We start from the raw sequence: 12306 nt of genomic DNA, 5'->3' as shown, positions 1-12306 counted from the left end.
GAAGAAACCAAAACAGTCCTGTGCAGCAGTTTACTGCGCATGCTTATTACTACACTCGAAACCACGTTATCATTTGGACGTTTTTTGCTTAAATTTCAAACCCACGTTTAGCAGAAAGAATGCCACTGAAGGGAAAAGGTGGAAAGGGTGGTAAAGGTCAGTGTCCCACAGCGTAGCTGCTGTTTATGATGTGTTTTAATCTGATATTGTCAGCTGCAGGCGCTAGCCTTTAAGTTAGCATACACTGATGTACTTCAGTGTAATGGGAGAGTTTACAATAACATTACTCTGAATAACGTGTGGCTCTCCACTCCGGTGTGACCTGTACTGTGGTGTTATCTGTGTAGGAGCTGCTTCAGGAAGTTCGGACGCTGACAAAAAGGAAAAGACACCTAAGGGAGGCACAGCTGTTAAGGTATTCACTAAATACACTTTAACTCCAGCAACTCTATAAAATAAAATAAAACATGCCAATATAGATGGTATTATTGAGGGTTTTTGTCACATTTTGTCTGACCTCTAAAACATTTTATTTTATTTGTGGAGCATTGGTGTAAAACCTGCACATATTCCAATGTTATTATCGCAACATTAATTGTATTATGTTTGAATTTTGGTTGAAAGACCAACACAAAGGAGCACATCAGTTGTAAAGTGGTAGGAAATGCGTAGATGTTTCTTTCTAGAACCACCTTTGCAGTGCTGAGCCAAACGGGAGAAGGTCTGTTTGGATCAGTTCCCAACTCTTGCCACAGAGTCTCATCTAAATGTAGGTGTGGACTTTGACTAGGACTTTCCTTGACACACGAGGAGGTTTTCTTCCAGGATAGCCCTGTATTTAGTTCCATCTATCTCCCTGTCAATTCTGACCAGCTTTCCTGTCCTTGCTAAAGAAAACATTATCCCCACAACATGGTTCTGCCTCCATTTATCAATTTGGGGTGGATGGTTGTGGATTTTCTCAGCTCCCATAGCATGGAATGAAAATTATGTATTTCATTTTCATTACATTTATTAATTAAGTTCTTGATTTGATTTATTTATGTCAAACAGTTTTTTTTAAAACAAGAAACAAAGCAATCGGTACGAAAGAGTAATCATGTGCATACATAACCGAGAACAAAATAATTTGTTTACCAGTATTTTTCTGTTTGAAAAGGATAGGAAGAATCCTAGGCCTCTTCTTGGTGTTGGTCTCTCACAAAATTGAGGCATGAGGGGAACATATAAAATGTCATCTGGTAGGAAATGTTGACCTGGCCGTACGGTGTCAGTAATGCTGAAGAATCATCAGTTTCAGCAAATTGTATTTGTAAACCTCCCAACATATTTCTCTCCCCAGGTCCGACACATTCTCTGTGAAAAGCACGGAAAATGCATGGAGGCCATGGAGAAATTGAAAGCTGGAGTTCGTTTCAGTGAAGTAGCAACACAATACAGTGAAGACAAAGCAAGACAAGGAGTAAGTATGTGCAAGTATCCCAGTCGGTTCTCTTTTTTTTAAATTTATTTTTTATTACTAGCTACGTATTTTTGCATCTCGATTTTCACAATTCCAGTAAGTGCTACGCATACATCCTTCTTGTAGTTGAGCTCACAATTATTTATTTTTTTTTAATTTTCCATCTGACCTCATTCATTGTTTGACTGAGGTCAGATATACCTGAATGAACTGACGCATCACATCTTTTAGCAAAGTTTCTGTTTGTGTCACTGTTTGCTGGAAAACATCACCTTCTGTAAATAAGTGCAAGGTAATAGTACTAAGTGACCTTACAATGAGCTCTTAGTCATGATCAAACCATGAATCTAAGATTCTTGACTGCGTCAATGCTGATAGCTGTTTTATTTAGCATCTTTATTCCACCTGCATCAGAGACCAGAACACCCACTCACGGTTTCCTCTGAAATTGAAAGAAACATCAATGAAGTGGTTATCTTAGTATAGTATAGTATATAGCATAGTATAATGTATGTGTCCAGTTTTGGAAATCTTAATGCTTGCATCATGCTTTTACTCATATCAAGAATATTGCTCTTCCATGACAGGGTGACCTGGGTTGGATGACGCGAGGCTCCATGGTCGGACCTTTCCAGGAGGCAGCGTTTGCTCTACCCGTCAGTTCGATGGATAAACCCGTCTACACAGACCCACCTGTCAAGACGAAGTTTGGATATCATATCATTATGGTCGAGGGGAAAAAGTAGAACAGGCTAGCTCTTTTGGAATAAATATCACATTTGTGCAGAAACATTGAGGAGGGAAAAAAGATATTGTCCAGTTAATCTATTAAAATGTTCACTTCTATTCTAGGTCTGTTTTCTCAAAATAAACCTTCTCATTTATTGTTTTTTTTTTAACTTGACTTTAAGACTTCTGCAATGCAAATGCCAACGCAAGCAAATTAATAAATTTCATTTATGTTGTGTTAAATCTGCAGTATTGATTTGTGTGTGAAAAGTGGTGGTACAGAAAAATGAAAATATTACGAAAGATTAAATATTTTTTTTGTCTTTCATTTCAGAAAGTGAAACCTAAGACTTATGCAGATTCGTAACATATATTGAAACATTTCACAGCTTTGTTTCTTGTCGTTTTTACAGCATACGCATGATGAAAAACGATATATTAGCATCTTATGTCGTAGTTGTATTTTAACAGACTGAAACTTTCAAAAGCCATGGCACACAAGCCCATATTTGGTTCAAATTTCTAGAACTTGCCCAAGATGACGCATCAAATGTTATTTGGTTACCACAAAGATAATCAGACAGCAATTACGCAAGGTTTTTTTTTTTTTTTTTTTAAAGCATGATTACTACCCTGGGTGGTGCACAAAAAGTCAAATGGTTTTGCAACATTTCGTGCTCTTACATGCTAATGTACGAGATGTTAAGGATGAATTTATTTTCTTCTTAATTTTGTGCCTTTTTTAATTCTAGAAAATATTCAGTTTATCCTATATTATTACTTTTTTGTGCTCAGTTGGTTACTGCTTGATATTTTGTGTCCTCAATTCTCCAAGATATAAAAAGTAGGGTCAGTGTCTAGATAATGCAACTATTACTTTCTGCTTATATACACAGATTTTGTTTAGAATATGGTATAATTAAGTTAGCTAGGAGGATCAAAAATATGTTTAATTTGTTAAGCAATACTCTCAGGAAATATTTATTCTTTTAATACGAACTCTCACTCACTCTGCTGGTGAAAAAACATTTTGGACAAAGAAAAGTTTGCATCTAGTGAAAGGTGGAACAACAAAAACAGAAGTCATAAAAATGTGTTCCTCCAGTTTAGTAATGCCCGTCGGTCTTGAACTGAGCTGTGGGGATGGATGTTGTGCTGAAACAAGTTAATACAACCCTGAATGGTATAAAACCTGTCAACTATTGGCGACATCTAGATCCGATACTCTATTACTATAGCTTTGTTATAAACATGACTATAATGTTATCCCTTTAGATAACAGGCTTTTTTCTAATATTTCATCATTTCTCGGGGGCAGAAATGAAATCACAGTTTTACTCAGTTCCGTTAAAAGATTGTAGAGACTTCCTGTTTACATCCATTATTAATACTAAGACGTGAATACAAAACCTGACTAACCTCACCCAGAACTGTCTTATCAGCAACATCATCAGACAGATATTACTCAAGAACTGTAGACAAGCATCAAACTGAAGCTGATGGTTTAGATTTCAGTGAGTGAGCTCTGCATAGTTTAATATGATTAATCTGCAATTGTTGTTTTAAAGACACTTTAATATTTAACTCCTCTTAATGATAAAAAGTTGTCCAGAAGCAAGTGTTAGAGGAACTGTCATTTTGAGCCTGTGTGAATTAGATACACAATATACTTAAAATTATGAGTCCATTATTTAGTTTTAACTTCATAAAAGTTGTATTATCAATTTACCTATAAGAAAGAAAAACAAAATTAGTGAAACGTAGTGATTTATTAACAGTATAGAGTACATAGAAATCATCCAGAAAACAATTGTAATACAATATCCAAAGCACTAGGCGGCAGCAGCGCTCGGGGCGTGCGGTAACGCAACCAGCAGCAGGAAAAGACGGTTGACGTTCTTACGCCTGGCTAGATGATTGGCGAGGTAAGATGGCGGCGCCAGAGGAGCCAGAATTATCCCAGGCGCAGACTGAAAAACTCCTTCAATTTCAGGTAGACAGCCAAAAATCCTCGTTAACACCCTTCCATTTGAAACCTCCAATGTCGATACGTTTCCACTCACAGCTGGTCGTTGTGAACAGGTCGAAGGGTTGTGTGGAAAGCCTTTTTTTCATACACTTAACTTCGATAACGATCCCCAACGGCAACTGGAAGCAGAGCTACCAAAAAGGAGCTAAGCTAACCAACAAGTTAGCAGACTTTCTGGGACGTGGTTGGGCTAAAAAGGCGTCAATTTTGCCGTATTGTTCTTATAGACACAAACTCGGCCTAACTCTGTGAATCAGAAACATCAATGTTTCGACTGTTAGGAATATTAATCTTGGATTGTGTCTCCATTTATCGTTGGCTACTTAACATTTGCTAAGTCAACATTAGCACAGCTGTCATTCTCAGACTGACACTGAAGTTTGATGACGACTCAGTGTTTCAGATTCGTTTGTTCAACGTGTTAGGATGTGACAGTAAGATCTGGCAATGTAATGTTGTCCCTTTAATCTGATGTGTGTTAAGGAGACTGTATGCTAGTCGTGTGAATCAAGTCATATTTAGCTCAGTTATACTCGAGTCAAATGTATATTCTATTTGTTTAAGTAATCTAGTTATGGCAGGCGATCAACTGCTGTAGTCATCTTTAGGTAACTATTTACAAAACGATTACTTTAGTTTTTATCAGATCCAATCATATTGGGAGCTAAGTTAAAAGCTGAAAAGACTTATTGTGGTTGGACAGGATTTCTTTATTATTTTTGCAATTATTTTGACTTATGCCTTCAAATAAGGTGTTGACATATTCCATTGAGCTCAATTTATTTTTTATATCGCCAATTCACAACAGATCCCAACTCATTGCACTGAACTGAACCAAAGTCTCATTCATATCTGAATGTAAAACCAGAATAATCTACACATCTAGAGAACTTAAGTTACTGTTGATGTTAATATTGCTTTATCGTTGTCACAAATTATTCTATATTTGCTCAATTCTAACCAAAACCTTGTCATACTAGCTAAATAATATGGTTAGTTGTGGAAAAAAAGTTGTCTGATTTTTATTAGTATAAGAAATGTTTTCAGTGTTAAAAAGAGTAAAAGGGAAAAAAAAAATCCTTTGAACAAAGTGGCATTCAACTTGCCACATTTTTTTTCAGCATAATATTTAAATTTAAGATATTAACCAACAAATAGTTTCCCATCTATGATGACATCTGGACTTTGCATGTTCTCATTTGATATTTGGTGTGCAGGTACTTGAAAACTAAATTACCTTTTTTTAATTTAACGAAAGAGAAAAACTTCAGGCAAACCAGAGGCCTTTGGCCGACCAAAGGTTTTAGAAACAGCTTAAATAAAGACGAAAAGTCGATTCACATAGGAATCACCATTCGTATTTACTACAATTCAGAATCAATATAAAATGCCCCAAAATCGATTTTAAAAAGATAAAACAAATCCACTGGCTTTCGGCCACCATTGTACGCAAGTATGGAAATCACCAAAACAAACAAGAGATTACAAAAAATGAAAGCAAGAAATTGAGTGTCTTTGTTGAAGGCAAACATTTTGGACTCATTTTAGTTTTTAATCTCGTGCCCGGGATGACCGTGCTTGACGTGAGCCGCACCAAATGTAAGGTTTAAAAAACAAAGATCAGGCTTTTCAAAACACTGCAAATGTGCGGAGCTCAAATATGCCAGACCCTCAGTCATTTGAAATGTCGACCCGACCTATAAGCTGTTTTTCAGCAAACACTGATAGTAGCCCGTTTAGTATAATCCAAGTTATGTGTAGGTAACACACAGCAGCATTTAACCTCATGTTATCAGGGACAAAAAAAAAATTTATTCCAATCCTGAGTTAGTTGGAGCTCGAAGCTGTAGCTGTGGGGGTGGGAGGAAAATCAATTAGTTCTAAAACCAGCTTTTCTACTTTGACTTCCTCCTGACTTTCTGTTTGTGTCCAACAGGACTTAACTGGGTTGGAATCAATGGACCAATGCCGCCGAACATTAGAGCAGCATAATTGGAACATAGAGGTAAAGTCGCACGACAAAGCAGTCGCATTTTATTGTCGCTCTGTCGTTGTTGTTGCACATAATGCTAAAAAAAAAAAAAACTCAATTTTGATGGGTTTACATGTGTGTGTGTGTTGCAGGCTGCAGTTCAGGACAGACTTAATGAGCAGGAAGGAGTTCCCAGTGTGTTTAACCCTCCACCATCCAGACCTCTCCAGGTCAACACAGCAGACCATAGAGTATATAGTTACATCGTCTCAAGGCCTCAGCCGAGGGTACGTCTTTTTGATTTAAGAAATAGATACCAAGAAACATGTTTTCAGTTGGAATAGAGTTAATCAGTGCTGTTTTTTTTTTTTTTCTTTTCCCAAGGGATTACTAGGATGGGGTTACTATTTGATTATGCTACCGTTCAGAGTTACTTATTACACACTTCTGGATATATTCAGGTAATCATAGCGGATTTAATTACAAGCTATCACAAATCAGGAAGAGGACTTTGGGTGATGTGTTGTCTTTTGCTCCAAGGTTGGCCCTGCGATTCATCAGACCAGACCCCAGGGCTCGCGTGACCGACCCTGTCGGAGACGTTGTGTCTTTCATTCATAGTTTTGAGGAAAAATATGGTCAGTCGCACCCCGTGTTTTACCAGGGCACGTACAGCCAGGTGAGTCCGTAGATATGAAAACAAACAGAAAAAAAAAAAGATTGGAAGAAAATCTAATACATTGTTTACTGTAATTCATGCAGGCACTGAATGATGCCAAACGGGAGCTCCGCTACCTATTGGTGTATCTGCATGGGAATGATCATCAAGACACTGATGAGTTTTGCCGGTACAGAACTTATTGTTTTTTAGTCAGTTATCTAAATGTCAAAAATGTAAAACTGAAATAAGCTTACAAAAAAGTCAGTCTATTTGAAGGTTTTATTTCTTATCTGTCTCTTAGCTCCACGTTATGTACGGAAGAGGTCATAACCTTTCTCAACACAAGAATGCTCTTCTGGGCATGCTCAACTAGCAAACCAGAGGGTTACAGAGGTAACGACTGTTATTCCTATGATCAATACATGTTTAATTATTTATTTACATAATTGTAAGTTTCATACAATTTTGCTGCGTTCCTTCCAGCACTACTATTGACTTTTGCAGAAATGCACCGCTCCCAGTTAGATGCAACCAGTCAGAAGGTTTTAGTGTTATCTGACATGCTCATGTGCGCACTGCTCAACGAGAAACAACTTACCATTACAGGTGCTTCTCTGTCGTCATCATGCTAACTAGCAGGCATGAGCAGCGCATACACATATATGATTGGCTGCACTAAGACCCTCCTCTTGGCTCTGATTGGTTGTTTCTGAATGATTAGTATATTTATGCAGAGGGCAGTAGGACCACAGGAGCCTTTATTATTATTTATTTTATTTTATTTTTTTTACAGATTATCTGTCCTATCAAACTCTCAACACAGTGAGAGTTTTAACAAATATTTAATAAACATGTTTTATAAAAGTTACAAGCTGCAGTTTTAAGGATTGAAACTAACAATCATTCGTCAGTGTGTGACCGTTATGCGATCGCATAAGAAATAAGAAATGTTTGTCACAATGTGCAAAAATATATAACCTTTAGCGGTGTTACAACTTGGAGGCTCTTTGTGTTCTACATTTCACCTCTTGGTGTTCTAAGTAATATTTAATTCAATGCAGTAATGATTGTGTGAATACAAAGATATAATTTAGAGTTCTATTAGAAAAGGACTCAACATGCTTATTGAGACTCCTGTTGCTTTTAACAACACAAGTGGTTTAATTTTTGGAAAATTAAAGCACATTTACCTTAGAGTTAAAATAACTGCAGAAACGTCTGTTTGAAGCGTTCAATCGAGGCGATTTAAAACGCACGCGACGTGTTTTGGCGTGTTTTAGTGTCCCAGGCGTTGCGGGAGAACACCTACCCGTTCCTGGCCATGATCATGCTGAAGGACCGCAAGATGACCGTGGTGGGACGGCTGGAGGGTGTCATTCAGCCAGAGGACCTCATCAATCAACTTACTTACATCATGGATGCCAACCAAACATATCTGATGTCGGAGCGTCTTGAACGGTACAACAAATCGCCAATCTGCTTGAGTTTGAAGGGATGCATTTTCCTAATTTATTCTCATAGTGTAAGTTCACAGTTTCGTCCCCAGGGTATCACTGTGGCTTTAACTAATCATATTTTTGGGCTTTGGAGATGAAATTTTTTCATAAACGTGTTTTACAGCTTCTTCCTCTTTTAAGTCTGAGAAAAATTAATTATATCACCAAAATAAAGTTGTAATACTTGTAGAATGAATTAGTAATTCAGAGAATTCAAACGTAAAAATGAAGTTAAAGTTCTCCAAAATAACAAAAACAGTTGTTGAGCATTTTATGAAATTATACCTTGGTATAGGTTTTACTTCACATAAATACTTTCTCTTTCAACACATCTGGAAAACTCTATCAAAGCTTCTTTTTTTTCATAGAAACAACATAATTTTAAGATGCTTTTTTTCCTGATAAAATTGAGTTTTCCTCCTGCTAATATTCTGACTACGATCCTGTAATTAAATTCTTGGAGCCTGAATACGCAGTCGTACAGCTCACAGAAGGGATAACTGAAAATATTGAAAATATTTTCTGACATTTGGAATATTTTTTCACAAAAGTAAGTGAGGGATTTTTTTTTTATTTTTATTTTTTATTAAAATCGGAAGTCAGATCTGATATGAAAAATGCTGAGATTTTATTTCCCAGTCTTATCGCCCAGCGCAGACACTTGGCAGGATTATTGGCCGCTGGTCATAGGTCACAAGGTGCATGTCGTAGCAGAAGTCCAGGGTGTGTCCTAGATCACCTGCATTCTTTCACTAAGGAAGGCATGCCCTGCATTTTCTTCTTAGTTTTTTTGAAAAATAGATGTATTTTTCACTTTTGAAAAGTAAAAAAAAAAAAACTATCTTACCTTATTGTTAGCAAATCTTGACTTCCAAATGCATCCTTTTCACTGGACTTCAAACATTTTTGTTTCAGGGAAGAGAGGAACCAGACCCAAGTTCTGAGGCAGCAGCAGGACGAGGCCTACCTCGCCTCCCTGCGTGCCGATCAGGAGAAGGAGCGAAAGAAACGGGCAGAGATGGAGCAACGGAAGCAAGAGGAGGAGAAGGTCCGACAAAGCGCTCTTGCAGAGGAAATCAGACGAAGAGTGAGTCGTTTGGGTTTCTGTTTTTGAAACTGCTCCGCGCTCGTACGTCCCCCCGATTTCTAATCCGCGTTGTCTCCAGACACTCGAAGAGGAGAAGGAGAGGAAGTCGGAGTGTCTTCCTCCGGAGCCGCGGGCCGACGACCCAGAAAGTGTCAAAATAGTGTTTAAGCTGCCGAACGACACGAGAGTAGAGAGACGATTCCTGTTCGGTCAGTCTCTGACGGTGAGTAAACTCCGTTTCCATGCCCAGCAAAACCTTTCACTTGCACATGTCAACTCGAAACGCTCAAAACTTTAGCTGCTCCGGGTTACCCACTCAGCTCTTCCTCTTTTTACAGGTAATACACGACTTCCTTTTCTCTTTGAAAGAAACTCCGGAGAAGTTCCAGATAGTTACAAACTTCCCTCGCCGAGTCTTGCCCTGCCTTCCGACCGAGGAGCAGTCCAACCCACCGACCTTGAAAGAGGCAGGACTCAGCCGCTCCGAGGTCCTTTTTGTTCAGGACCTGACGGACGATTAATAAATGACATACCTCTTCCACGTGGAAACGCATTTCCTCTGACACCCACCCACATTTGTTTTTGTTTTTTTTTTTGTTTTTTTTGTTTTGTTTTTTTTTCATATTCTGTTAAATGGCCATTATGTGTAAGGGATCATTGAGATAAAATTTTCCTTTGGAAGATTAAACCATCCTGCATCCAGTCCACATTTAGTTGTTTACAGGGTTCCCGATAGCCTGGAAAGTCTTGAATTTTATCAAATAAATATTTCTTCAAGTTGTTCCTTGAACTCATCTTATGTTGAAAATCCTTTTTTTTTTTTTTTTTTTAAATTCTGTTCTTTCAGTAGCTGTCAGCAATTCTCCCTCTTCAACAATAATTTGTCTGAGTAGCTTATTAATACCTGCTGACATAAAAGCAGTAGCATAACTGTTCACGTTCATATCTTCAAATGATCTGTTTGGGCAACAAAGAGGTTTTTTTTTGTGTTAAATATATACAGCAGATTCAGCATGGAGAAGAATGGATTGTGTGAATGCCTTGGCTTTATCTGTTGCTAATATTCCTGTTTGATCCATTCGTCTGAATTCAAAACCCATTTTGCCAAATGTTTGTACAGTTTCTCCACATTCGTTGACAAGCACAACTAATTTTATTCAAGATGAGTACGCCGTGGGGGGGGTTGGTATGTGCGGTGGAGGGGCGGACGTGTAACTAGCGTTGGAAGACCGTGGGAACCCTGGTTTGAACGAGCCATTAACCTGTACATAAGTTCAATATTTAAAACCCTCAAATTGACCTTATTGTTTTTTTTTTGTTTGTTTTTTGACTTCAGTCTGTCATTAAACGACCAAATGCAGGTTTGTTACTATGTAAAGCAGACTGCCTCAATCGTATGAAGTTTAAACACAATATTTAACAGACGCCACAGCTTTTACATGTGGCTGTAACTAGTGTAGTAAAAGTCTGCCCATAGTGTGCCTGTGGTTACTCATAGATGCCTGTTTTTTTTTCTTTTTCTTTTTTTTTGCCTGTAACGCCACAATGGGCTCATGTAAAAGATGTAATTTTCCAGCTATAAATTAAAAACGTTTTAAAAATGTGGGTTTATTGAGATTGTACAGCAACGTTGTGTGGCGTAAGTGTCTTATTTCACTGATTCTGGAGGATTGAGAAAATTTTTCAAAAACCTTTTTTTTTTTTTTTTAGCAATGGTTCACGTGTCAAACTTTTTACTGTCGTGATTCCATATGTTTGTCAGACTCGGATTTCTAGTATTCTGACAGTTTTAGAAATATTTTCCAAGTAGAAATGCAGAACTGCTGGGACAAAAGAGCTGGGATTTTTCTACTAGGATCAGGTTTAAAAACACAACCACAAACATGAGTGATTAAGTTTATGCACGTCGACGGTGTGACTGTGAGATTTTCCATACTCGTCTTCTCTGCTTCCGTTTCCAGACATTCCAGTCAGAATGTCATATTTATTTCAGCAGTTCACTTTCCGTGGTAAAAGATTTTTAACGTCCTTTTTCTTTAAGAGGAACTCGATTCGCGAATTTACAATTGTTCTCAAACTTTTCTTATCCACAGTCATAATTATGCCGACAGTTTTGAATACATTCATGCAGCCCTACCTTATATTGCACCTCTACATCAACATTCAAGATACAAAATTTGGGATTTTTCTATGCTGAAGGAGCTGAATTGAACGATTAACAAGTTTTTAACTGGAATGCTGTCATTGATATGATTTTGTTTCTTTCCTGACACAGGCCCAGATTTTAGGCATAATCCATCCATTTTGTAATGGGATTGGGACCATTATAAAAGCTTAATGTATCCCAAACTGCTCTATCCGTTTTAAAAGCTTACTAAAACTGCTTTGGATTGCTGTCTTGTTTAAACACTCAGCTGTCCCCAGGTTTCAACAACGTAACTGTTGTGGGGAAAAATAATAATTTCAGAGCACTCCACCTCCTTCTTATTTAACTGTTACTGTGTTGCAACCTGCAGCTAAACAGCCCCACAGCTGCCGCAGCCATGTCAGGCGCTTGGAATTTTTAGCTTTGATTTCCCAAAACATACTTTTTTTTATTTATTTGTTACATGTTTTATGTGACTAATAAAAGGGTTAGGGTTAGGTGTAACTGTGTACTGTTTAGGTCAGATTGGACAATTTGATGTTTTAACGTGACAATATTCACAAAGTCAGATGAAAATTGGTTTTGAAATTAAAGTCTAATGTTAAGCCTTCTGAAATACTTGCCAGAACTCAAGACTAAAATTTTTTAAAACATTTTTTGAGGGCTTTTTCCTCAACGTTAACCAATTTATAAACTTGAAGAAATGTACCATATTTTTCGGACT

At 37.6% G+C, this 12306-nt stretch overlaps 2 protein-coding genes across 2 annotated transcripts; both read left to right on the top strand.

Moving 5' to 3' along the window:
- On the top strand, nt 1–2434 carry pin4 (protein (peptidylprolyl cis/trans isomerase) NIMA-interacting, 4 (parvulin)). Its single transcript, XM_014993658.2, has 4 exons — nt 1–156; nt 348–415; nt 1343–1462; nt 2050–2434. The coding sequence occupies exons 1-4, from the start codon at nt 120–122 to the stop codon at nt 2206–2208; spliced, it is 384 nt and encodes a 127-aa protein (XP_014849144.2). The 5' UTR covers nt 1–119; the 3' UTR covers nt 2209–2434.
- A 1639-nt stretch (nt 2435–4073) lies between these two features.
- Nucleotides 4074–11064, top strand: faf2 (Fas associated factor family member 2). The gene is made up of 11 exons (XM_014993657.2): nt 4074–4184; nt 6157–6225; nt 6345–6479; nt 6577–6653; nt 6733–6871; nt 6955–7040; nt 7155–7246; nt 8134–8311; nt 9265–9436; nt 9516–9659; nt 9775–11064. Exons 1-11 carry the CDS (start codon nt 4122–4124, stop codon nt 9955–9957), a joined length of 1338 nt encoding a protein of 445 aa, XP_014849143.1. The 5' UTR covers nt 4074–4121; the 3' UTR covers nt 9958–11064.
- The last annotated feature ends 1242 nt before the right edge of the window (nt 11065–12306 follow it).

This window comes from Poecilia mexicana, unplaced genomic scaffold (genome assembly GCF_051168715.1).
Source record: "Poecilia mexicana isolate PSO_F unplaced genomic scaffold, ASM5116871v1 scaffold_10, whole genome shotgun sequence".
Lineage (NCBI taxonomy): Eukaryota > Metazoa > Chordata > Actinopteri > Cyprinodontiformes > Poeciliidae > Poecilia > Poecilia mexicana.
The sequence above is the reverse complement of the archived record's forward strand: the minus strand, read 5'-3'. Positions and strand labels throughout refer to the sequence as shown.

Coding starts and splice junctions, on each gene's coding strand:
- pin4 (XM_014993658.2), top strand. CDS start 120: ATGCCACTGAAGGGAAAAGGTGGAAAGGGTGGTAAAG. Junction 157..347: donor AGGTGGAAAGGGTGGTAAAG/GTCAGTGTCCCA, acceptor TTATCTGTGTAG/GAGCTGCTTCAGGAAGTTCG. Junction 1,463..2,049: donor AAGACAAAGCAAGACAAGGA/GTAAGTATGTGC, acceptor CTTCCATGACAG/GGTGACCTGGGTTGGATGAC.
- faf2 (XM_014993657.2), top strand. CDS start 4,122: ATGGCGGCGCCAGAGGAGCCAGAATTATCCCAGGCGCAGACTGAAAAA. Junction 6,480..6,576: donor TCTCAAGGCCTCAGCCGAGG/GTACGTCTTTTT, acceptor TCTTTTCCCAAG/GGATTACTAGGATGGGGTTA. Junction 8,312..9,264: donor ATGTCGGAGCGTCTTGAACG/GTACAACAAATC, acceptor TTTTTGTTTCAG/GGAAGAGAGGAACCAGACCC.